Raw genomic sequence first — 27,090 nt, forward strand, 5'->3', positions numbered from 1 at the left:
ATCCCACAGATGGGACACACTTATGGAGGTCATGCCCAGGGCCCGTTGGGTCCACAAGGGCCTCCTGTAGCTGCAGCTTCTCATTTATGTTTAAAGTTTCTCACCACAGAATACAGTATTTTTTATAACCACAAAAACAAGTTATTTTCTTATTTCTAAGAATGAACTGTCTGACTTAGCAAGAAAAACATAAAGGTCCCGGGTCCTACAGCTGACCATGACCATGACCAGCATAGCTTTTGAAAGCCCCTTTCCCTCTGCCCCATGTCTGGACAGAAGGCAGCAGCCAGAGGTCTCCAGTAATAAGGATCCTCTGAGTGTACAAGGCCACTCCCACCTCACAGCAAGGGAGGCTGTGTGAGCAGTGGGGTCAAGTTCAACTCCAAATATGCGACAAAGAGGCATGCCAAGGCCTCTGCATTAGATTTCCAGTGTTGTAGAACAGAGGATATGGCCACTCCAGAGAAAGTGGAAGGCCACCCTCCTGACCACCACATAAGAACTGATGTGCATAGGCAAAGACAAAGACATTTGCTCTGTGTGTTGAAGAACCTGCTGGGTCAGTTCCCAATCTTCCTAAGACATCTCCCTTTTCTATTAGTTTACCTTCATGGACCTCATATTTTCAAAATCTCTGATCCCCTCCGTTGGCCCTGAGTCCTGACCACAAAACAAAGCTGTTCAATTAACACTTTCTCTCCCAAATTCTTCTGGCTCAGAGGCTGTGCCACACGAAAGGCCAGGCCACATCTCCTTTTGCTGATCTTAGCTGAGTCCCCAGGGCCTTACTTGGACATGGTGGGACTTAATGACTTCTGCTATGTTCCAGTTGGAGTCTAAAGCCAAGAAACCCGTTACTTGTATTAATCTCTGAAGTCTTACCCCAAGTATGACAACTTCAAATAAAGTGCTGAAAACAGTCCAGCCCCTTCCTCCCTCTCCCAGCTCCCAAATGCCACCACGGACCCTGGTTACCACAAATAACTAAAACAGGCCCACAGGGCACTCACTCCATCATGGATGCCTCCTTGGTCTCTAGGATGTGGTCCGTCAGGATCCAGGGCATGGACATCTCAATGGGGAACTGGATCCTCCTGCCCATTGTCAGCTCCAGGAAGAACTCTCGGAACCACAACTGTGAAAGGTCACAGCACTGCTGCAGCGTTTCTTGAAGGATTCAAACGACATCACGTTAATCTTCTGCAAGCAGAAAAGACTCAGCAGGACAATCTCAGGTGGGAGGGGGGCATGTGTGAGATGCTGACTCTTTCAATCTCAGCCGTGAGCCATGCGGGAGCAGATATGAGCGGGGGGGGGGTCACACGGCACCTCACACTAGGGATGAGACAACCACGAAGTGGCTGCAAGCAAAGCCACCCTAGACATTGCACATTCCTGCTCACAAAATGAGAAGATTCAACATCTGGCCCCTGCTGGTCTGGTATACCACCACCTGCCAATGGGACCTTGTCAACCCTGTGAGCTTCTTTGAGGGACTGGGAAGGGGGAAAATGGCCTTTTTAAAAGGGGAAATAGGGACACCTGGGTGGCTCAGTTGGTTAAGTATCTGACTTTGTCTCAGGTCATCTCACGGTTTGTGAGTTTGAGGCCCACGTTGGGCTCTGTGTTGACAGCTCAGAGCCTGGAGCCTGCTTCGGATTCTGTGTCTCCATCTCTCTCTGCCCCTCCCCCACTCACACTGTCTCTCTCACTCTCTCAAAAATAAGTAAACCTTAAGTAAGTAAATAAACAAATAATAAAAGGATAAATAAAAACCGTGTTACTTTATTTTAGGATAAAGATGCAGCATTACATGCATATTCAATACAAATCTATCTAATGCAAAACAGAAATTTTTTTTAAAAACAATGTTTCCAGGTGCCTGGATGGCTTAGTTAGGCATCCGACTTCTTGGTTTTGGCTCAGGTCATGATCTCACGGTTCATGAGTTTGGGCCCCGCATCTGCACTGTCAGTGCAGAGCATGCTTGGGATTCTTTCTTTCTCCCTCTCTCTCTGCCCCTCCCCACTCCTCTCTCTCTCTCTCTCTCTCAAAATAAATAAACTTTAAAAAAGTTTCCATCATTTGACAAGTGAAAAACAAAAGCCTTACTATTTACTCCAAACCCACTATACTCCCAGCCAAGATAGAGGCTTCCTGCTCTGAGGAAGCTGCTGCAGCACTGGAGTAAACACAGACTCCAAATTGACAAAGGGTAGCCACCCAATGCCCTGGTCAAGGTGATTTGCCACCTTCCACACATCAGTGCTCATGGAGGTTGTTTCTCATATTCATCACTATCTTGTTCTCGAGCCAGGTGACAGATGACATTTGTCTGTGTTTCTAACCTTGTATGGGTTACAAAGGCTTTGCATTCAGGTCACAGAGCCAGCTGCAGGCCCACGGCCCTCATCTTTCTAAGGGCAACGCCACATGGAAGGAGCCCTGCCAGCCGTGCATTTAAAGCGACAGGCAAGGAAATACCACGAAGGTTACAACATGGATCATCGTCTGGGTGTGTGAGGGGACCACAGCAGGGATGGTCAGCAGAAGCATTCTAGACAGTGTTAGCAGTGTTAGAACATGCTGGGCCAGACGCTGGTCAGCAGTAGCTCTTACCACTGAAATTAATCAAGTGAGTGTAGAAGAATGACTCTCGATGAAATTTTTCTATGTCCAATATGGTGGGCCCCTCAAGGCTACTTCTCAAGGTTTTCTTGGAACCACTTTTGTCTGCAATGAGGGACTCTAGCATGGTTCTCACCATGTAAAGCTGCATTATCCAAGGAAACATTTGTGGGGGAGAAAATACACATGGCACATTAGTTATACCAAACTCAGATAAACCACAAGAGAAAGACTACTGTGCTATGCCCTGACCAGAGCCAGGCTGCAGCAGTAAGCCTACCACTATGCCAGCTCCTCAAAGTGGGTCTGGGCGCCCATCTAAGTAGCCAAGTTGGTGCTGCCTGTGAGAAAGAACTTGTAACGGAGCAATTCACCTCCGTGCCATAATGTCAACAAGAAAAACAAATGATGTCTTACCACCAAAGGTTAAAAGAGGCGGATAGGTGTAGGACTGCCTCAGAAACGCGTTTACCACATGCAAGAGTCTTTCCATGCCCAAAGACTTGAGCTGCCTCAGCAGCTCGGCAGAGCTCAAGGACTCCGCCATGGTGCGCACCAGGTAGAGCTAGACATGGATAGATGGGGGGAGAGGTGGGAGAGAGCCGTTAGTCACAGGACACACACATCATGGGGTGGGGAGACACACATGGGAACGGAGGGTGGGAAGGGTGCATGCACACTGGACAGAATCAGGACAAGCGTCTTCCTTGGGTGGGCCAAATGCTTTCCTCCCAGATATTTGAGAGGTTTCGTTTACAGCCAACAATGTGTTTTGCTGGTAGTTCTCTGAAAGATTGGCAAGAAGGGATTATAAAAACCCTCAACAGAAGAATGATGAGTTAAGAAGTACTACATCCCAAAATGGGAAGAGAAAAGCAGAAGGACATACTAAATCAGATATGAGAGTCAGAATAAGGCTGCTTTTGGGGAGCAGGGGGCTGAGCATGGCAGGAGAGAGAAGAGCAGTGGTGGCTTAAGACCAGGGATACAAAAAAGGTATATTCTTAAATTTCTAAAAGTTTTATCTTCAGAAACAATCATTTTTACGCCCAATGTAAAAATTATAACCATACATTTAAACACCTATCAGGAAACACAGCATAAATACGGACACGTAGACTTTCACCCACATTTTTGTGATAGGAGTTGATGCAGTCAAATTAAGTTCTGCATGCAAATGATCAAATCTGAGAATCACAAGAATGCTCCAGATTCACTTGGGCAGGGAACCAAGGAGCAGAAAAGGCACAGGCAATACTTGATCATCTTGAGCAGAAGTGGTGATGTCATTTTACTCCTGGTCTTGCTTACCAACCCTCAGCTTTGGGTTAGCCCACTCAGGGGAACAGATAGAGCAGGGGAGCAGGGAGGATGAAAACCTGTGTGCTGGAGGGTCCCACGGCACGCCGGGGTACTTTGATGTCGAAGCCACTCTTGGGGTCCTTCTCACCCCGCAGGGCTGGGTCATTGAAGGGCTCGTGCCCCGTCTCCCAGTCACACACGGTCTTCCTGATGGCCTGCAGAACACTAAACAGCCCCATCAAGTCATCAGTGAGGCATGGAGCACTTATAGCTTCAGGACTTTTACAATCACTGCATCTCCTCACCTAACACATAGCTGGAAAACCAATTTTCACACCTAATTTCCTTTGGGGACAGTGTGAGATATGATAATGGACCAGTTCAAAGTGAAATTATCTTTGGATAGACTGTTTTCTCTGAGACATTAGTAGCCCCAGAAGATCTGACTTAGCTGCAGTTTGCATCAATTAGCCTGGAAGTGGTGTTTTATTTCCTGAACACTGTCATGCAAAGGGCAACAAGAGGACAGACCACAAACATCCACCTAGGGAGCTGAAACTCGACCTCCCTTGGCTGATTCCCTGATTTCTAAAGGAACATGTCACCAACACAACTGTGGGGACTGGGTCTATGTCTCAGACACATTTGAAACATGCTCCCATCCCACCATGTGGAGACCCCCCCATAGGCACCACACTTGGCAGATGTACCTATCCTATCTCGTGGTGAAAATTCTAGTTAAAACCCAAGTTACTCTTAGACTATACATTTCCCATGTGGTTAGCTTCCTACTACAGCAAGCATGAGCAAAATGGGAAGACTCACAGTATAAAATTTTATTAATGCTAAAAATCATACCAAGCCAGGTGATAAACACATCAATTATAAAGCAAGAAAATGAAATCAATACACTTGTGAGCCCTTGTAAGCTTCATTTTACATAAATGTCTCTGAAAGACAACTTTAAAAGGCTAAATATTAAGAGAAAACTAGCTCAGGATCGCTACAAGATGTCTGCAATATCTATGTATTTTTTGGCCAATTTGTAGGACAGGCCAAAAAGAACAGAAGCAAAAATACTTAAAGACAACACATTTTGAGATGGAAAATGTGATGCTGGGCTTCCTGTCCCCACAAGCCTGGTGATTAGAATAATCAAACAGATTTTGAGACACTCTCCTGCCCCAAGATAAATACACCCTTGTCCCTGTGGCTCCACTGCTTAGACATTCTGTAGTTGATTTACTATACATTGTTCAGGTGAATAATTGTACCCACTGCATTACATTTAGAGGACATATACCAGAAGGGATTTTGGAGGTTGAATATAAATGCATTGAGCATAGTTATGAAAATGTAACTATATGGTTGTTTAAACTAAACTAATTCAACAGTTTTGGACTCCAAGCTCACAGGGAGGTATTACACTGAGGCTGACCTCTGGATGACATTCTTCTTCTTCTTGATGGCCTGCCTGAGTGGTTCCCGGAGGGTAACCTGGGAGAAGTCCTGCAGCGCAGCATAGACGGTGTGCCGGATGGCATGGTTGAACACACTCTCCATCCTGCCCATTAGCACCTGCAGGCCTTTGATCATGGCGATCACCTGCAGGGGGACACATGACTTTCAGTATGGTGGAGGAGAACAGGCGATGGCTCCTTCTCAGGTGATGCCAAGTTGCACCTAGAAGCTGCCTCCCTCTCATGCATAGTACCTTTCCCTGGCCTCCTATGTTTCTGCTCTGAAGCTGCTGCCCTGTAACTCTTCTCAGGAGCTCTGGCTCAGTAGCTGTCCCTATGCCAGGGTCTGACTCCATTAGACCACGAGTGCCTTGAGGGCAGGGATGGATCTGCTTCGCTTGACATGGAGCTAACAGAGAATTTGGTGACTGACTCAAAGCACTCCCAAATGCATAAAGGCACATGCCCTGTGAAGGACTTTAAAGGAAAAAGAACAAAAAAATTCCAGAAAGCAAATATGTTATTAGTTGGAAAAGAAAGAAGAAGTTATAAGAGTTTATAGCCCAAATTCCACTTGCTAAACAGTAACAGCATGCTAAATTAATATGCATAAAAAGGCCTGGAAGAAACTACACTAAAATGCTTAAAGTTCATCTCTGTGGCAGCATCATATACTGCGCTTACTACATACTCTAGTGTTCTATTTGTTTGCTTTAGGGATCTATTTGATGGTTCTGTGTTGCTTTTCTAATGGGGGGGGGGGGGGGATTTCTGCCAAAAAAAAGGCAAATGTCCCAATTCAAATTAAAACTGATTTCAAGGGGTGCCTGGGTGGCTCAGTTGGTTGAGCATCAGACTGGCTCAGGTTATCATCTCCTGCATAGGGCTCTGTGCTGATGGCTCAGAGCCCAGAGACTGCTTCGGAGTCTGTGCGTCTTTCTCTCTCTGCCCCTCCCCTGCTCGCACTCTATCTCTCTCTGTCTCTCAAAAAATAAATAAAATATTTAAAAAAAAATTTTTAACTGAAATAAAATTCAAACCACTTTGAATGAAAATGAAAACACTACATATTAAAAATTTATGGTATGTGGGAAAAGTATGCTAAAAAGTAAAATTTTGAGCTTTAGAGGCATACATTAGAAAACAAAAATGTGTGAAAATAATAATAATCTAATATTCATCATAAATCTACAAAAAGAATAGCAAAATAACCCCCCCCAGAACTAGAGGTAAATAAAAGTAAAAATTAACAAAACAGAAAACAAGCATATCACAGAAGGTGATCAATGAAGATAAAGCTGTTTAAAAAAATAAGTAAACAAATAATAGAATTGACAAATGTCCAGCCAAGACTAATCAAGAAAAATAGACAAGCCACAATTACCAGCATTAAGAAAGAAAAGGGGATGATTACTGATGGGGGACACAAAGGCAAGAAGGAAATGGCAAATAAAATTAAAATTCCTTATAACCTGCAGCCATTGACAAATATAGAGTAAAACGTTTCTCTAGGAACTCCCTACAGTCTTAATGTTCATGCTTTGCTAAAGGGAATAAACAACCTTAGCTTGACAAGAGCTAGGCCTCCGGGATCTTATGAGTCTTCTTTAGCACAAGAAAATCCTACTGGAAACTTCCTCTAGACTTTACATCCCCCCAACTCCCAAGTATATAACTATTCTATCCTCAGGGTCTGGGACAGCTCTTCCTGCCCCTGGGTCCTGTCCTGTGCTTTAATAAAATTACCCTTTTTGCATCAAGGATGATGCAAGAATTCTTTCTTGGCCATTAGCTCCGAACCCTACCATCACCCCAAAACACCTTATCAACTGTCACACAGTTTATAGCTATTAACAGATTATGTGACTATATCAACATAAGATAAACATACACGTCAATGGAATAGAAATAGAAGTTCAGAAATTTACACATTTCTATCAATTTACAGTCAACTGATTTTCAATAAGAGTGTGGAAACAATTCAACAGGGAAACATTACCTTTTCAACAGTAGTGGGATAATTAGATATCCACATGCAAAACACTCCTACGCAGGAAAGGATAAACTCTGAGGACTGAGATAATCAAACCCTGCATATTCCCAAGAAAGCCCTGTTTTTAGGACTGGCCCTTCCTTGGCCAACTCCTAGGAACTGAGCTCTGAGCCTCCGAATATTCTGAAAAGAGTGTTTGTGGCTACCTAAGGCTCTGGGCCACTGCAGTACCAGTGTGACTAGATAGTTTATACCAACAATGTAATTTATGGTAAACACCTATTTTTGCACTGGCGTCTGGAGTCTGAGCAGCTGAGGTCAATCATGCAGGCATGCTGCATGCCTACACTACTGACCTACATTATTGACATTATTAACCCCCTTTATTGAGGTTTTTTATTAAACCTGGACACTAAGATCTTGCGTAAGGTTCCCTAACTGGCAACATTTTTCTCATGCTGCCATTCATCTTTGCCGGGAAAATAAAGTACATCCTGCACAACTGCACTAGTAGGGGATACCTAGAAGTTTGCATCTGGTTTCTCCTAGACTATGCCCAGGTGCCTTTTGCTGATTTAAATCTGTGTCGTTTTGATGAAGGATCATAAGGCAAGCTGAAGGCAAAGTACAGGCTAACAGCAGCCCCTGGACCCACCCAGGTGGAATATGTGTAATATTCCTCAGACACTCCTGGCTACCCAAGAACAAAGGAAAGGGGTTTAAGTGCTTGCCATGGTGATACGGGAAACAAAAGCAAATAAAAAATTAAATTCCCTTACTGCCTATAGCCCATTGACAAGTCCTTGAAACTGGCAGAGTGACCTCCTTCTAGGAGCTCAGCTGCCTCAATGATGACACTTTGCTAGGGGCAAAAGAGAATCTTGGCTTAACATTATCCTGACCACCACAAGCCCCCCCCCCCCAAACCTTTAAGTCTACTCTAACATATAAAAATTCCTTTGGAAACTTCCTATATCTCAACTTCCCCAAGATAAACACTGGTAATCAGACTCCAAGCCATGACCCCTGATATATATCGGAAGGGTCTCATGACTGAGGTTTTACTAAACAGTAATAAATGGTGTTTTCCTAACAGCAGCTAGCCCCTCAAGGTCCTGGAAACCTTGCTTCTAAAATTCCTTAGAGACTTACACTGTCCCTGCCCCCTTGCCAACCTGAGGGTATATAATCAGTTACCTGTCACAATCCCAGTTCACCTCTTTCTGCCCAGGGGTCCTGTCCCCGTGCTTTAATAAAATCACCTTTTTGCACCAAAGACATCTTGAAGAATGCATTCTTGGCCATCAGCTCCGAACCCCCATCATCACCCCAAAACTTCATCACTTTCACTGTAATAAATTATAACTTTGAGTAGAACAGCTACTCACTCCTGTGAGTCCTAGCAAATCAAGCCCAAGGGCAATTTTGGGAACCTCTAACACAGCCCCTACCTCACCATATTAAAAAACTAACTCAAAATGCATCACACATTTAAATGTAAGAAGCAAGACTATAAAATTCTTATAAGAAAAGATAGGAGTAAATCTTCATGACTTGGGTTGGGAAATGGTTTCATAAATATAAAACCAAAAGCATAAGCAGCAAAAGAAAAAATAAGTAAACTGAACCTAATTGAAATGAAAGACTTTATGCTTCCCAAGACCCCATTAAGAAAGTCAAAAGACAACCAAAGAATGGAAGAAAATGAAAATCATGTCTGATAAGGAACTCTTTAAAATATATAAAAAACTCAATAAGAAGATAAAAATTTAATTAAAAAATGGACAAAGGATCTGAATAGACATTTCTCCAAAGAAGATTTATAAATTGCCAACAAGCACATGAAAATATGCTCAGCATCATTAGTTGTTAGGAAAATGCAAATCAAAATCATAATGATAATGAGATATACTTCTCATCCAGTAGGGTGGCCAGAACCAAAAAGACAGACAATTAACAAGTGTTAATAAGGATTCTAAGAAAGTAGAACCCTCATACACTATTTAGAGGAGTATACAATAGTGGTGCCACTTGGGAAAACCATCTGGTAGTTTCTCAAAATGTTAAACACAGAGTTACCATATGACCCATCAATTCTACTCCTAGGTGTATCAAAAGGAATGAAAACATGAGTCCATACAAAAGCTAGTCCACAAAAGCTAATAGCATTAATCGCAATAGCGAAAAAGTAGAAACAACCAAAATATCCATCAGCTAATAAATAAATAAAATGTGATACATCCATACAATGGGATATTATTCAGCAATGAAAAGAATGAAATACTGATACATGTGTGAACCTTAAACACATTATGTTAAGTGACAGAAGTCAATCATAGTCAGCCACATATTGTACGATTTCATTTATATGAACTGTTCAGAATGAGCAAATCTACAGAGTCACAAAGCAGACTGGCTGCCTAGGGCAAAAGGGAGGGGAGAATTGGGTGACTGCTAATGGGTACAAAGTTTCTTTCTGACATAACAGAAATGTTCTAAATTTGATTGTGATTGCACAACTCTGTGAATATCTAAAAAAAAGCATTGAATGTTTATACTTCAAAACAGATGAATTGCATATGATGTAGGAAAAAAATTTGTTAACAAAATAAGAGGAGAATTTATTATGAAAAACTTTACGACACATAGAAAATTTTAGGGGCGACTAGGTAGCTCAGTCAGTTGAGTGCCAACTTCGGCTCAGGTCATGATCTCACAGTTCAGGAGTTCGAGCCCCATGTCGGGCTCCATGTTGACAGCTCAGAGCCTGGAGCCTGCTTCGGTTTCTGTGACTCCCCCTCTCTCTGCCCTCCCCTGCTAGTATCCTGTCCCCCACCCCCTCTCAAAATGAATAAATGTTAAAAATAACTTTAAAAAATCTTTACAAAAAAAATTAGAAAAATTTAAAAGATTCTTTGAACTCCCTGAAAATACAACTTACCATCCCTGAAAATACAACTTTCCAAAACTGATATAAAAAGAAATAGAAAATGTACATGGTAAAGAAACTGATCACCAAAAACCATCACATAAATGCTAGCAAACATTTAAGGAAGAATATGAACCTTACACAAACCACTACAGACAATACAGAAAGAAGGGGGCCCTCAATGAATTGTTTTATGAAGCCAGCATCCAGAAAACTAGAATGGATGGTTATAAAGAAGTAATGTTACCCATTCCACAGGTGTGGGCTGAGCACAGACTTCCTTCCCTAAAGTACACTATAAAAAGGGGAGAACAGGGATAAGGGGAAGGTGTAGGTAACTTCATAACAGAGAAACCTGATAATACTTCCTTGGCCAGGTGATCAAGGTCAACACCAACAGTGATGAGTTTGTTGACCACATGTACCTTTGATGTGATATGATTGAAATGGTGCTTTACCTCTGTGATCCTCTTTCCCCAAACCTATAACCCCAGGTTAATCAGATAATACCAATGGAGAAACATTCTACAAAATACCTGACCGGTCATTCAAAACAAAGGCAGTCTGAAAAACAACCCAGAGGAGCCTAAGGAGATATGACAACTGAATGTAATGTGGGATCTTAGACCAGAATTAAGACATTATGGAAAGACTAAGGAAATCTGAATAAAATATGGACTTTAGTTAATAATAATGTATCAATATGGGTTTATTAATTATAACAATACTAATATAAAATGTGAAAAATGGGTGTGGGGTATACAGGAACTTACTGTATAATCTTTGCAATTTTTCTGTAACTCTAAAAATATTTTAAAATAAAAAGTTTATTTTAAAAGGGATAGTAAAAGACAGTTTCACTCATCAAGTTTGATATAAAAATCCTAAGCCAAATATTAGCAAACTGTATCTAACAATATATAAAGAGGATAATCTATTATGACTGAGTTGAGTTTATACCAGGAATGCAAGGCTACCTTAAACCTGGTCAAAACAAAACAAAAAAACAAAAAGACAAACCAACCAGTGGGGGGGGGACCCTCACAATCAATATAAATTAACAACATTAACACATTAATGGAATGAAAGAGAAAAGTCACAGGAGTACCTCAGTGGATGCCAAGTGTTTAATAGAAGTAATATTAACTCATAATAAAATCTCTTAGCAAATAAGGAATTGAGCACAAGTTCCTTAAACTGATGATTGTTGGCATTAAGAAACCTATAGCAAACACATTATACAGTGAAATGTTGAAAGCTTTCCCTTTGAGATGAGGAATGAGACAAAGCCTAGTGCCTCCTATTTAACAAGTAGGGATCCTACCCAGTGTGATTTAAAAAACAAATAAAAATGGAAAATTGGGATAAATAAAACTGCCATCATTTTCAGATGATTATATAGGTAGAAAATCTAATGGATAACTTATTACAATTAATAAATGAGTTTAGACAAGTTAGTAGATATAAAGAAAAATACAAAAAATAATTTACATGTTAAATAGCAGTGACAAACATTTAGAAAAAATTTAAAATAAACCATCTCGTATCAAACACCTAGAAATAAAGCTAACAAAAGATGTGGAAGAGTTTTACAGATTATAAAAGAGAATCTAAATAAATGGAGGGATATATCATGTTCATAAAAGACTCAATATTCTAAATTTATCAATTCTCCCTAAAATGATCTATAGGTTTATTCATATATCCACAAAAAATTCCAACAGGTTTCACTGTGAGATATGAAAAAATGATTCTAAAATTTGTATGAAAATACAAAGGGCAAGAATAACCAAGGAACTCTTGAAGACAGAAAAGCTTGCTTTACCTGACACAGAATCAACTTACAGTAATTAAGAAGGAGGTGGTGTTAGAACAAGGATAGACCAATTAAAACAATGGATTAGAAAAGTGACCAGAATCACACCCATATATGAATGGTCGCTTGACTGACAACAAAGGTGGCAAGATGGAGCAATGGGGGCAGAAGTGTTTTAAGAACTAACCTGGGGTGTGGGGGGAGGAGAGGGATGCCTGGCTGGCTCAGTTAGAAGAGGATGTATGTGACTCTTGATCTCGGGGTTGTGAGTTTGAGCCCCACGTTGCGTGTAGAGATTACTTAAATAAACTTAAAAATAAACTAACTTGGGGTGAACTTCAGATCTAAATGTGAAAGTCAGAATAATAAAACATCCAGAAGGCAGTAGAGGAGAATATCTTATGACCTTAGGGTATGCAAAGTTTTCTTAAACAAGACAAAAAACAGTCCAATTACAAAAGAAAAGAAACTCGATGGCACTGAAATTAAGAACTTCTGTTCATCAAAAGGCTCATGAAGACACTACAGAGCTGAGGGAACACAGCCAACATATGTGAGAGCAAAGAACTTGGTGACAACAGCTGGAAACACAGGGGGTCCTCTCAGACCACCAGGGTCCACATTTTGTTCTTCTTCTGCCCCCTCCCCCAAGATGTGTCCTACTCCCAGACACTTGTGAACAAACCCCTGATCTTCACGGGGAGCTATCAATACAGAGACCAGAAACCCACATCCTATTTTATTGTTCTGCTGACAACTACAACAGATACAAAGGGTTGTCCTATACAGAAGCAACAACATGAAACTATTCATTGAATTTTACTCAAGATTTTGCCTCTGCTTTGAATGGGAAGATAGTCTGAGGCCAGAGTCAAAGGAGGAAAAGAAAGCAAACCTCACCTCCACCAGGGCGAACTTCTCCTCACTAGTGTAGTTGTAGCGGGTGGCGCGCTCATACTCCTCAGCATTGTCTGGGCAGTCCTTGTTGGAGTACTTGTCCGTTGGGTGCACAAGTTTCCATGAATACTGGTGTGGTCAGAAAAGGGGGAGACATCCACACTGAACGTAAAATGCTTACCTTCTGGTCTGACTGACATGGCCATCACCAAAGTAACCAAAGGTTAGTCTTTTAATATTAGCTGCATCTGAAAATCACACACATGCATGCATGCTCACACATACACTATGCACACATACACACACACACACGCACGCACACACACACACACACACACACACACAAACCAGAGTTCATCTCCATAACATTCTAGCCATGTGACTTCAGGTTTAAGAAATATATCAGGTAAAATGTCCAGGATATTTTGTGTTGAATATCTAAAACTAGCCATTTCATCACCACTTCTTTTTAAAATCAGCTCTTCAAATGATCATGTGCTCATCTGATTTAATAATTTTCATCTAATCAAAGTAAACAAGAGGAGGGAAAATCTTCCAAAACTTACAGGTATCCAAATCTTCATATCACATCAGAAACTATTTTAGTAATGCTAAACAAAAGAAACCAATGGCTGGAACTCCACAGAGAAAGCGTTTTAAAAAAATGAGAATTAGGGGCACCTGGGTGGCTCAGACAATTAAGCATCTGACTCTTGATTGCTCAGGTCATGATCTCACAGTTCGTGAGATTGAGCCCTGCATTGGGCTCCATGCTGGGCATGGAACCTGCTTGGGATCCTCTTTCTCTCTCTTTCTCTCTCTCTCACTCTCTCCCCCTCTCTCTGCCCTTCCCTTCCCTCTCTAAGTAAATAAATAAATAAATAATAAATTGCATGAGAATTAAAAATCATAATGGTACAAATTCTGTCTAAATGTTTTAAAAGATAAGACTTTTTTTATAAACAGACAAAACATATTCTGAGCCATCTTAGAAACATTTAGACTGATATACATTTTTATTTCTAGGGTTAGAAATAAAAAGCCAATTCATTCTCGAACCAAAGACTAAAGTTAATGCAGAAAAAATATCATTTAGTTAATTTCTTGATGGCCTTGGGAAGAAAAGCACTTGTAACCAACCAGGGGTATATGTTCTTTCAGATCTCTGCATTTCCAAATAGAAGCAAGCATAGAGTGCCTACCACTTCCATCACGTGAGCACTCCACTGAGACAGCAGCTGCAGGCCCTGAAGCGCCAGGTCAAAGAGTTTCCGGTACTCGGTATCTGTCTTCTGAGTCTCCTGGCGGCCTGACCCTGTGACAACCTAGAGCAACACAGGAACATCAAGAAGTTGCCCTACATCTAGAAAAGTCACTTATGCATTTACCCCATGACCTATCAGACCCACTGGGAATCTACATTAAAGGTGCATTTGCAAAACTACAAAATGATGTAGGCATATGAGCCTTTACCATGACAAAAGGCTGGCAACAGTAGAGCCCTGATAATGGACATTCTGCAGCTCTCAAAGAAGAGAATGTCTCTGCAGACTGTGCTGGAGGGATCTCTAGGACATGGTGTTAAGAGAACCATGTGCATAGTTATGCTTCTACTTAGCTAATAAAGGAAAACATGCACATCCTGTGTATTTGCTTATATAAAAACTGAAAACCTAAATTTATTTTTTCTACTTTTTTAAAAGAGTTAAAAAAATTTTTTTCTAATGTTTTACTTTTGAAAGAGAGAGAGAGAGAGACAGAGTGTGAGCAGGGGAGGGGCAGACAGAGAGGGAGGCATAGAATCTGAAGCAGGCTCCAGGCTGTCAGCACAGAGCCTGGAACTGGGCTCAAGCCCACGGACTGTGAGATCATGACCTGAGCCGAAGTCTAATGCTTAACTGACTGAGCCACCCAGGTGCCTCTGAAAACTCGTATTTAAGAGTGGCTACCTAGGGGCGCCTGGGTGGTTCAGTCGGTTAAGCATCGGACTTCAGCTCAGGTCCTGATCTCTCAGTTTGTAAATTCGAACCCCGCATCGGGCTCTGTGCTGACAGCTCAAAGCCTGGAGCCTGCTTCTGACTCTGTGTCTCATTCTCTCTCTGCCCCTCCCCCACTTGTGCTCTGTCTCTGTCTCTCAAAAATAAATAAATGTAGAAAAAAAAAATTTAAGAATGGCAACCTAAAAGACAGGAAAGTGCAGGGTGGAGAGAAATATACCTCCTTTTGTACCTCTGACTTTGGAACCACATAAATATTTTATATAATTATGATATAAAATTAAATTAGGGGACAAAAGCAATCCTTAAAACTCAAAAGCAAAATGAAACAATGAATTAAAGTGTGTACTTGAATTGGGTGCATGACTGCACAGAGGAACTAGGTAGTGCAGGTATCTGACAATGAGCTTTTTTATTATAGTGTAAGTGCCTGGCATTAAGCTTTTGATTGCTGAGGCATCTATTTCAAAAACATCCATCTAGAATAAACACAGTACCAGCTACATAAGTAGATAAAGAGCCAGGTAGCCCAATCTATGAAGTTCCCCTTCTAGAAAGCTCTGGTGACCTACATAACTCATCACTCGAGTGACCCACTTTACTGCCCTCATTCCTGCTCTTATGTTTGAAATTTGCCTATAAAGAGTAAACCAATGAAATCCTAGATACCCTACACCCTGGTCTTTTAATAAAGACAGAGCTCGAGGTCCACACTCCGTTGTCACTTCACTTTGTGGCCCCAGGCATGCCATGTGCCTTCCAGAACTGAGTACATATGCCTTTTTCCCCCAAAGTTCCCTGATGGTTGTTGCTGAGGTACACCTTGCAGTTGTAGTAAGAACCACAGGGCCTGTGCAGCCACAGTATTGGCTCTGCTCGGGGACATGTCTATGGAGACTGCCAAAGATAGGTGAGTCCCTCAGGTATCACTATCAGGAGGCTGAGACCAACAAAAACCACTTCAAGTGACTTTGAAAAACAATGAGAAAGAAAGAAAAAGAAAGAAAGAAAGAAAGAAAGAAAGAAAGAAAGAAAGAAAGAAAGAAAGAAAGAAAATGATTTGTTCTCTAATCCTAGAGGGAGAAAATCTAAGGACAAAATTAACTACAAAAGAAATCTTAAAATACTTTTTAGTAATTATATTGTCATTATAATATATTATAACATTGCATATGACAATATACAATTATATTGTTTCTAGTAACTATATTGTTATTAGCAGTGCTGGTATTGCTATTTTAAGACTGGTAAGTGTATACTAAGATAAGACATCAAGTCAAAAAATGCTGTAGTCAAATTAAGAACCAGGATTTTCAGCATGAAAGGGAAAAAAAAAGAATCTGAAGTAGATTTACTTCAAAAGAGTATTCAAAAAAGTTTATTACCTTAGATGATGCTAGAGAATCAGTTATTTGAAAATGTGATATGCATAGTAAAGGCATCCAGCTCTGACCTGTCTCTCCTGAAGGAATCATACATGCAGAGCAAGGCTCAACTGTTAGAGGAGTTGAGAAGGAGTGAATAGAGTACCATCAGGTTGCAGCCCTAATGAATTCATACATTTGGCAGTGAACAGTGGTTGTCTACAACCCAGGTGAGACAGCCAGCACTCTAGCAGACTGCAGCACAGCAAATTATGGGCCAGGTGGCCAGATGAAAGAGGAGTCTAATCAGGCCCCTGAATCTAAGAACCAACGCAGTGGAAGCACAGGGGACATGATGATGAAGGAGCAAAAGGCAAGCTGAAGGCAAAGCACAAGCTCACACCCCAGTGGGATATGTGTGACATTCTTCAGGCACTCCTAGCTACCCAAGAACAAAGGAAGGGAAAAACAAAGGGTTAACTGATAGAGATCACAGTCATGTAGGACGAGTCTCCGTGAGTTTGCAACTGTCTCAATGATTTATAAGAAAAAAGGTAATCTCCAGAAACCTACAGACTGTTTCCTGGAGCCTTAACATTACCCTGTCCTCCAAAGGATAGAAAATCTTATGTAGGAGGATCAGCGTAGCTCAGTCAGTTAAACGTCCAACTCCTGATTTCATTTCTGATCATGATTTCGTGGTTCATGAGATCAAGACCTGCGCCAGGCTCTACTCTGACAGCATAGAGCCTGCTTGGGATTCTTTTTCTCTCTCTGCCCCTCCCCTGCTTGCATGTGCACACAACCTCTCTCTCTCTCTCTCTCTCTCTCTCTCTCTCTCTCCACCTACCCTGCTCACACACACACATACGTGTGCAATCTCTCAAAATAAACTTAAAAAAACCCCAAAACATCTTATATAATTAGTCACTCCTCACAACCCTAGTGCAGCTCTTCTGCCCATGGTTCCTGTCCCTGGGCTTTAATAAAACCACCTTTATGCACCAAAGACATTTCAAAAATTCTTTCCTGGCTGTTGGCTCTGAACCCCAACACTTCAAACCATATCAATGGCAAATGACACCACAGGGAGTGAGAGACACACCAACCAACTATGGTGTACAAAACTTATTTGGATACTGAGGCAAACAAACTTGGAAAAATAAACCATTTGTGAGTCGATAGAAGATACTAAACAATGATTTTAATATTAAGGAATACTTGATTTTTTTTTAAGGTATGATAATGGTACTATAGCCATGTTTAAAAAGAGCCCTTATCTCTGTAAGTCACATGGAAACCCAAAGGAGAGGGTGGTTGGAACCTCTGATCTATATACAGAGCAGAAGCACATGGGTATGGAGTTGCTTTGGGGGTAATAAATGTTCGAATATGGACTATCATGGTAGTTACACAATTCAGTGAATAAACTAAAAACTTTTGAATTGTACACTCTAAATGGGTGAATTGTATGGTATGTGGATTAAATATCCATAAATCTGTTTAAAAATAAACTGTGCAGGGGCGCCTCGGTGGCACTCGGTAAGTGTCCAACTCTTGATCTCGGTTCAGGTCATGATCTCACAGTTCGTGGGTTCAAGCCCTGCATTGGGCTCTGTGCTGATGGTGTGAAGCCTGCTTCGATTCTGTCTCTCCATCTCTCTGCTCCTCCTTTGCTTGTGCTCTCTCTCTCACTCTCTAAATAAATAAACTTTATTTAAAAAAAAACAACTGTGCAGCATTCAAAGACAGATCTCTTTTTTCTTATTCAAACTGTTACTGTAATTATAAAGGTATGACATCAGAAATCAGAGGAAAAATAGACAGGAACCATACATGCTGTCAAATGCGCCTATTTTTAGGGTAGAAATCAACTCTACATGTTGTCTGAGAGCTTTCCAAGAGTTTGGTTTACAATTCTATCAGCACAGCCTTCTTGAACACCCACCCCATTTCTATCCTGTGGGTTGTGCTGGTGGCTGGGAAGGAGTGAGATACTACCTTCTCTCTGGGGAGTTGGCCACCAGGGGTCTGCTTGGAATAAGCATGTGCTCTGAGCCATTTGGACTATCTTCCAGTCATTCTGGTTACATGATGGCTAGTGTTTGCTGGGTGAGAAACAGGGGAGCTCATTGCCCTGCAGTAGGTGGGGTCAACACAGAGTTACTCCCTCCAAATGTTAATGGTCCTCCTGAGAACCCTGAGGTACCACAGTCTCAAAAACCAGACCGGTGTATGTGGTCTCAAGTCCCCAGGTCCCTCAAAGACTATGTGTAACACCCATACCACTGACTACTGCTTGTCCCTGACCTCGCTGCCCTGCCTGCTCAGATGTGAAAAATGACATTCCCACTGCTCCTCTGGACTCAGACCTCTCCACTCCTATCCACCCCACATACAGGCAGGGCTGGCCTGGAGCTATGCTTGGCAGATGAGAAAAATGTGACCAGCCCAAATAAGGACACAGAAAACCCAGCTGCAAAGCTGGAAGGAATTAAAAAGACCTATAGGTGAGACAGTGCTTCCTTCTACCCCCAACTACAGGCCCTCCTCTGGGTGCACAGGATATGTCCTCCTATTCAGCCAGAGGCTCCTGCACAGCTGTGGCCTTAGGTACCAGCACAGGCAGGCATGGAAGATCCACTTACCTCACTATTGCTGTAGCGCGCCAACTCTGAGATAAAGCGCATGTGGTCCTCCCGGATCTGGATCATCTGCTCACAGATATTATACTGCGGGCTGCTGCTGGATGATGTGCATGTCCATCTGGCAGTGAAGGGAAAATGTGTATTACCTGAAAGGGTACCTGCATAAGACTTATACATCATAATGCTGGGTGGCCTGGGACATATGCACAGCAGGCACACAGGATGGCCTACTGGTCCTGCATGCTGCCAAGGAGAAAGAGGCTCGGAGAGAATATGAATTCTCAGCAAAGAAGTAGCCAGCCAGCCCCATCTCCCTGTGTTAGGGTCACTGTCCTATCTTCCGATACCTGCGTTTTGGAAAAGGAATCATAATTTCTCTTTAATCAGCCAACTACTTTCAAAAAGCTGAGAGGTGTTGCTGGATTTAGGATACTGCATCACCGTGCAAGGACCCTTGACACATACTGCAGATTTGGTGGGAACTAAGAATTCTTTATTACTCACATGTGAAAACATAAGCTATAGTAGAAAACAAGTCAGCCAAAGACTCCGAAACAAAAGTTATCCTTATAGGGAGTTGAAAACTGACATTACTTGGAAGTTAGACAGTTGACTTATGTGCACAATACACCATTTTAGCAGCAAATAGTCAATTTAATGGGAAAGAAGTTTATTAAGAATTAAAAGTTGTTGGAGCTCTTAGGCAGAAAGTATGGGCCCTAGGGCTCTAACCACTGCTCCCTCACACTCAGCACAGACACTCTCGCCATGTTTTTAACAAGCTGGTCCTCTTTGCTTGAAGGGAAGGAATTCAGATTACCACTTTTCAAAATAATGGGGACACTGTCTCAAGCAGCAGTCCTTTCTTACTTTCTGATTCCACCATAGGATGATGCAATGATTATGTTGGCATCATCCAAGGTGGCTCCCTGAGTCTGCAATGAGTACATGTGGCCCAGGCCCTAGACCAGGCTCCACTCTCAATAAACCTGCCTCCCCTGCAGGCCCCAAAAAGCATGTCCACTTAAAGCAAGGCCCTAGAGCCCAGAACCTGACTGCTGACATCACACACTCTGGCCACCCTTTCTAGACCCAGATGTCGGTGCAGGGCTAGTGGGTTGGGCTCTCAAAGCTCACCGCTACTTGCTCAGGCACCTCCCAAGGTGGCTGTTAAATGCCCACTAACACCAATTATATGCTATTGACTTATAATAAATCATATTAAAAAAATAGAAATAAGGGGCGCCTGGGTGGCTCAGTCGGTTAAGCGTCTGACTTCAGCTCAGGTCACGATCTTGCGGTCTGTGAGTTCTAGCCCCACGTCGGGCTCTGGGCTGATGGCTCGGAGCCTGGAGTCTGCTTCGGATTCTGTGTCTCCCTCTCTCTCTGCCCCTCCCCCATTCATGCTCTGTCTCTCTCTGTCTCAAAAATAAATAAAAACATTAAAAAAAATTAAAAAAAAATAGAAATAAGCATGCAAAACTCATTGTTTCCTGATTGTCTTACTGGTTTTACCATTACCTCTCATCTAGAGCTCATCTGTGTCTGTTAGGGTAGAAGCACTGTGTAATGGCATGCTACTAGAGCTGAAACAAGTTGTTAGCCTCAAGTCAGTCATGGCGGGAGTATTTATACCATGTAAATCAGCACATGCTCCAGATCAGAGCTTGAATTAGTGCTGAAGCAGAAAGAGGTTTCAGTTTAATGAACGTAACTTAGAGAAGAATGAGAAGTCACCTAACTGGATGGTATATCAAATTTAATGGTAAATTTTATTGGGAAATAAGCTAGCACAGACCTCAACAAACTACAGCACAGACCAAACACAACCTGTGTTTATACGGCCCTAGAGCCATACAAAATGGTACTCACATTTCTTAAATTAAAAAAAAAGCAACAATAACAGAAAAGAAGAATATATGCCAGATACCACATGTGGCCTGCAAAGCCTTAAAGTGTTTATAATTCAGCCTTTACAAAAAAAGATTGCCAACCTCTGAATAAGCAGATTGAGATGTAACTGATTTTTCAAAATCATGGCTATTTGCAATTGTAGGTTGGCTATGGATACACCTGTTTGGCAAGAGTCAACAAAGCATCCCGTGAAGACTCAACCAGCTATGTGGAATCTACAAAAAAAAAAAAAGAGTATGGTGTGTTTTTTTTTCTCATCTGTAATTGTGAGCTACAGACCCTTTCTTTATGCCAGGGGCTGGCCAACTCTCTCTGTACAAGGTCAGAAAGTAAATACTTCAGAATTTGTGGGCTACACTGTCACACAGCCATTGTCTTCTTTAAAAAAAAAACAAAAACAAAAACAAAAACAAAAACCAACCCTTTAAAAATGTAAAGGCCAGAGTGACTCAGTCAGTTAAGCTTCAGACTTCTGCTCAGGTCATGATCTCAGGTCGTGAGTTCAACAAGCCCTGTCCCTGTCGAGCTCTCTGCTATCAGCGCAGAGCCCATCGGATCCTGTCTCCCTCTCTCTCTCAAAAATAAATAAACATTAAAAAAAAAAATGTAAAGGCCATTCACAGCAACAGAGATCTTACAAAAACAGCCCTGGGCTGGATTTGGCTCTTCAGTGATAGTTTTATAAGCTCTGTAATATAAATGCAAACATCCCACTGCCCAGCAGGGCTAGTTGTTAAGCATTTACCAGTGTGCCACTTGTTTACACTTGGACATTCTCCGTGAGTTCTATCCAAAAGAACTCTCTGTGATGATGGAAAAGTTCTATACTTGATCTTAACCAAAAGGCTGAGAAGCGATTGATGATGGAAAAGTTCTATAGCTGTCCTAACATAGTAGCCACTACTAACATTTGAAATACAGATGTTCGATGGGGGGTGGGAGGGAGGGGAGGGTGGGTGATGGGTATTGAGAAGGGCACCTGTTGGGATAAGCACTGGGTGTTGTATGGAAACCAATTTGACAACAAATTTCACATATTTAAAAAAAAAATGAAATACAGATGTTCTAACCAAGAAAATAACCAAGAAAATAAATTTCTTGGTTAAATTTCTTGGTTAAATTTCTCTAACGAAGAAAATAAATTGCATGTTTTAATAAATTTAAAAGTAGGCAGTCACAAGTGACAGGGCCTACCAGATGGGTTTTTGGTTTTGGTTCCAGATGATTAAAACTGTCAAAGGTGTTCTCTCTAGAAAAATAAGTGTTATAAAACCACAATGAGAACACTGCAGAATGTTCTAACTGGACAACTCACTCTCCTCCTACCGAGATTTATTCTCCTCATAGTGGGCACTGGTCTTGACGTATCTTGCCAGTTCTATTTGCATGTCCCCAAATAGTGGAACAACCTGGAGCTGCTATATTCAAAGAACAAAAAAAATAAGGTCATTATGTATGTTTACTCACCAAATACAATCAATGAATAATGGTAGTAATTACTATGGGCTGAATACTATCTCTGCACAAAATACAATTTAAGAACAAATATTCATAAAACTAATTCAAATATTACAATTAACCTACCTTGTTGCTAGATCCATGCTCATAAAAAAATATCAATTTGCATTTCTATATATTAGTAACAAACAGAAAATTAAAATCTAAAGGGAAACAACTTGCAATAGCATCAAAAAAAACTAAAATATATATGAATAAATCTAACAAAATATGTTCAAGACCTCTAAACAAAAATACTACTAAAAATTCTAGAGAAAGTTTTAAAGTTCTAAGTAACTGGAGAAATATATCAAGTTAACGTTTTGGAAGACTTGGTACTTTTTACTCCCTAAACTGATCTATAAATTCAATGGAATCCCAAACAATATTCCAAGAAGAGGGCGCCTGGGTGGCTCAGTCAGTTGAGCACCGGACTTTGGCTCAGGTCATGATCTCGTGGTCCGTGAGTTCAAGCTCTGCTTCGGGCTCCGTGCTGACAGCTCAGAGCCTGGAGCCTGCTTGAGATTCTGTGTCTCCCTCTCTCTCTCTACCTTTCCCGTACCCATGCTCTCTCAAAAATAAATAAATATCAAAACAAAACAATATTCCAAGAAGAAAAATGGTTTATGGATAGTGCATATATGTGTTTGTGTATATGGAAATCAACAAGCCAATTCTAAAATTTATTTTGAAAGGTAAAGGGACAATATCCAAGATAATCTTGAAGAATGTAACTTGAAGTCTTCTTGATAACCAGATCTGTTCTACGGAAAGCTATAGCAACTAAGACAGTGTTGCCCTGGAGCATGGAGAGCAGTGGAGGAGGACAGGAAACCTAAGACAGTATCACATATATATAGACACCTGCTTTATGACCCAGGCAACAATGCACAGCAATGGGGGAAAAGATGACCTTTACAATAAATGGATGGAATCAACTGGATACCCATAAGGGGAAAAAAAAAATAAAAAAATGTCAACACCCTTCTTCACACCATACACAGAGGCCAGATCGAGGAGGATTATAGATCTAGACGGAAAAAGAAATAGTGCTATTTCTAGAAGGTAACAAGAAGAAAATTCTCATAAGCCTGCTCTATATAAAGATTTCTTTTTTTTTTATGTTTGTTTATTTAGAGAGACAGAGAGTGAGAAAGCAAGTGGGGGGGGGCGGAGAGAGAGAGAGGGAGAGGGAGAGAGAGAGGGAGAGAGAGGGAGAGAGAGGGAGTCCGAAGCAGGCTCCACACTGTCAGTGCAGAACTTGACATGGGGCCCGATCCCATGAGCTGTGAGACTATGACCTGAGCCAAAACCAAGAGTCAGAAGCTTAATCAACTGAGCCACCCAGGCACCCCTACAAAGATTTCTTAAAGTAGATATTAAAGATTGATACATTAGACTACATTAAAATTAAAAACTGCTGTCCACCAAATGACACCTTTAAGAAAGTGAAAAGGAGAGCCAGAAGCACAGAATGCATGTATTTTATAACACATGTATTCAACAAAGAACATGTACCCAGAATATATAAAGAACTATAAATCAAGGGGGGGTGGGGGAGCGGGGTAGGGAGCAAGAAACTTGAAGTGACACTTCACAAGAGAACACACAAAAGATGAAGAGTGTGAAGTTATCAGAGAAATATGAACTAAACCACAAGGAAATGCCAGCCAAAAATATCACAATGATGTACACCCTTTAGGATGCACTTCCTCAAAAAAGTGAGTGTCAAGTGTTGGCAAAGGATGTGGAGCAACAGGAAGGCTCACTCATAGCTGATGGGAATGCAAATCAGCATAGCCATGTGGGAAGTTGTTAGCCTACATCTAACACTGAAAATGTATATGCCTGTGGCCCCCAATCCTAGCCCTGAGCAAACACAAACATGCGCAGATGTGCACTAAATCAAAGGAGCACTGTTCGTACCAGCCAAAACTCATGTCCATCACAGCAGAATGGATAAATAAGTTGAGGTATAATAATAAAATGGGCTGTGATACCACAATGAAAACCTAAGGACTACAGCTTCAGGATCTCACAGAGATGAATCTAGTAAGTAAGTGAAAGCAGCTAGATACAAAAGAGTACACCCGGCATGATGCCCTTTATACAAGGTTCAAACCCAGACAAAACTGCTGCCTTTGCAGATGGGAGCCAGTGATTTCCCCCCGCCCCACTGCCCACACCCATGTTTCCAAATATGGGGCACAGAGGTTTAACTCCTAAAATTAAGTGTATACACTTGATAAGAAAGGCTTATCTAAAAAAATGTAACTCACCTTGAAGTACTTATCAATTTTGGATAAGTTTATTCTTTTCTTGGCATCAAGTTTATAGATGTTGCTGACACTCCCATCCATCAAGTATAGACCAAATCCCATGACCTAAAAATCACAAAATGGCACATAAAACTCAGACCTAAAAGTTTAATTACTCATAAAAACTTCTAATGCTACAGTTCATATATTTGAAGTGGGAGTTCATTCTTCTTTCAAAAAACACTTTTAGGGGTACCTGGGTGGCTTAGTCGGTTGGCATCGAACTTTGGCTCAGGTCATGATCTCGAGGTTTCATGGGTTTGAGCCCCACGTCGGGCTCTGTGCTGACAGCTCAGAGCCTCGAGCCTGCTTCAGATTCTGTAACTCCCTTTCTCTCTGCCCCTCCCCTGCTCATGCTCTGTCTCTCTCTCAAAAATAAATAAACATTAAACAAAAAGTTCAAAAAGCACTTTTAAAAGCTCCTCATAAATAGCTATCCCTTCATAAGAAGCTCTTCTTTTATCTGTGTCATTTCTTGTGAGTATTTTACTGTCCTCTCCAGGCACAAACACCCACCTCTCATTAAGCCCAATGAAATACTAAGTATGTATTTCCATAAGTATCCATGGCCAGGGACTCCCACCCCAGATGGCACAAATAGAATATTTCCACTGTCATAAAGTGCTCCACTAGAGAGGGCACCAACTCGCCCATGCTCTCCTGTGGGGAAGAGATCTTGGGGCTGGGCCCACTCTTATAGGGAAGGGTTTGTGCTGACAGGACACTCAGCACAGTGTTCTTCAGGGCCATCCTTCCCAAAGGTGGAAAGCAGAGCAAATGCAATGGCAGAACTGACTTCTCCTCATCCCAGTAAGAAATGTCACTGAAAACACTCCCCAATTTAAAACTGAGTAATAAAGAAAAGTATGGTGAAAGGCCATGCTCTTGACCAAGAAAAGTCTACTACAATCATGGAGACACAGTAGTGTTAATTCTTAGGAATCACATCCTTAACAAGTAGAATCTGATGATAACTTTGCTACAAGAAGCTAATGCTGACAGAAGCCCTTGACCAGGACTCCTTAGTCATGAGCACGTTCTCCAGGGGTAGGCATGTCATATACCTGACAATAGGATCAAGCCTGGGACACATTCAAAGGAATATGTCTGGAGAGCCTATAGTGCAGGCTGTGAGCAGGGTGGAGGGTGCTGTGTACACAAACACACGTACGTGTACACACACACACACACACACACACACACATGGCAAGCGTGAGAATAAGATAAGGTTGGCAAGAGCATCACAGTCAAAGCACAGCCTCTTCTTGAGAGCAAGGCTGTCTCTCTGCACAGTTATGTGAGCAGCCATGCCCATACACGTACTTTGAGAAGCATGTGTTTCTCACTGGGTGTCAGGTACATCCTATTCTCGTAGTAATCCACACACAGATTCACAATATCAGCAAGGAGCTCTTCGTAGCCAGAAATCACTTCAAGCTGCTGCTGTAAAGACTGAAACACAAAGTGGGAAATCCATGCCATTGACTGCTCCTAGCTCCCTGGCCCTCAGACCCCAGCAGTGCACGCCATCAGCTAAAGTGGGGAGGGTGGGGGAAGCCTTACTTGGGTGATCTTATTGTGGTTAGCCAGGAACATGGACAGATTCTGTGATTCCTGGATGGACTGTGGGTCCGCCATTTTACGTAAAAACTGAGCAGCCCTTTGAAAGCAAAAAAAAAAAAAAAAAGTCATATAACCAACGGACTTAATGATAAAAAAAAAAAAAGCATAGAAAATCAGCATTACTTTATCTGGCTACAGTTATCTGTGATAATGTAGGTCTTAGAAGCGAGTTATAATTTCAGCCTCCTCAAACTTCTCTACCCTGGACTCCAGGTCACTCTTCTGCCAACCTGGACAGCTCACGACCTCACTGTCCAACACCTAATGGACTTCTTCAGAGACATGGCAGCACCAACCACAGGCCTTCCTGGGGGTTTCCTGCACACTGGCCTCTCCCTTGGGCTACCTGTTCCTAAGTCTGAGAAAGACTGCCTCCCCCTCTGTGACTCCCAGAGTATGGTAATGAAGATGGCCGGCACTGTCCATGTTCTCCACCAAGAATCCTCCAGGCCACCATGTCTCCCACAAGTCAGGGACCACACACAGTTCTGGTGCCAAAGGTCAGAGACAGAATCCTGGTTTCACCACCAAAACACTGCTCAATCTTGGACTGACCCTCCTGAACTCTCCTGAACCTCACTTATCACATCTATAACAAACAACTGTCCACCTGACCTACCCACAGAGAAAATGTGAGGAGAGAGGAAACAGCATACACAGAATTGCCTGTACACTTAGGTCCAATAAGACTGGAAGGCACACAC

General features: G+C 41.8%; 1 protein-coding gene across 3 annotated transcripts in view; it reads right to left on the reverse strand.

Moving 5' to 3' along the window:
- The window catches only part of CYFIP1 (cytoplasmic FMR1 interacting protein 1), a 132,670-nt gene that overhangs the window by 52,747 nt on the left and 52,833 nt on the right, over window positions 1–27,090 (reverse strand). For 2 of the 3 annotated variants that reach the window (XR_006203420.1, XM_042941287.1), the window contains exons 7-17: window positions 26,327–26,423; window positions 26,087–26,215; window positions 24,725–24,829; window positions 22,275–22,366; window positions 19,035–19,152; window positions 14,228–14,350; window positions 13,029–13,154; window positions 5,369–5,535; window positions 4,008–4,155; window positions 2,620–2,773; window positions 1,011–1,167 (exon numbers count right to left, since the gene is read on the reverse strand). Coding sequence is in view for 2 of the 3 variants with exons in the window: in XM_042941287.1 (XP_042797221.1) it covers window positions 1,011–1,167; window positions 2,620–2,773; window positions 4,008–4,155; window positions 5,369–5,535; window positions 13,029–13,154; window positions 14,228–14,350; window positions 19,035–19,152; window positions 22,275–22,366; window positions 24,725–24,829; window positions 26,087–26,215; window positions 26,327–26,423 (1,416 nt within the window). In the remaining variant the exon portion in view is untranslated. Of the gene's footprint in view, window positions 1–1,010; window positions 1,168–2,619; window positions 2,774–3,045; window positions 3,194–4,007; window positions 4,156–5,368; window positions 5,536–13,028; window positions 13,155–14,227; window positions 14,351–19,034; window positions 19,153–22,274; window positions 22,367–24,724; window positions 24,830–26,086; window positions 26,216–26,326; window positions 26,424–27,090 lie in introns of all 3 variants that reach the window. The other variant, XM_042941289.1, reaches the window with a different exon arrangement.

The sequence above is a fragment of the Panthera leo genome, chromosome B3, assembly GCF_018350215.1.
Source record: "Panthera leo isolate Ple1 chromosome B3, P.leo_Ple1_pat1.1, whole genome shotgun sequence".
In the NCBI taxonomy this organism is placed as follows: Eukaryota; Metazoa; Chordata; class Mammalia; order Carnivora; family Felidae; genus Panthera; species Panthera leo.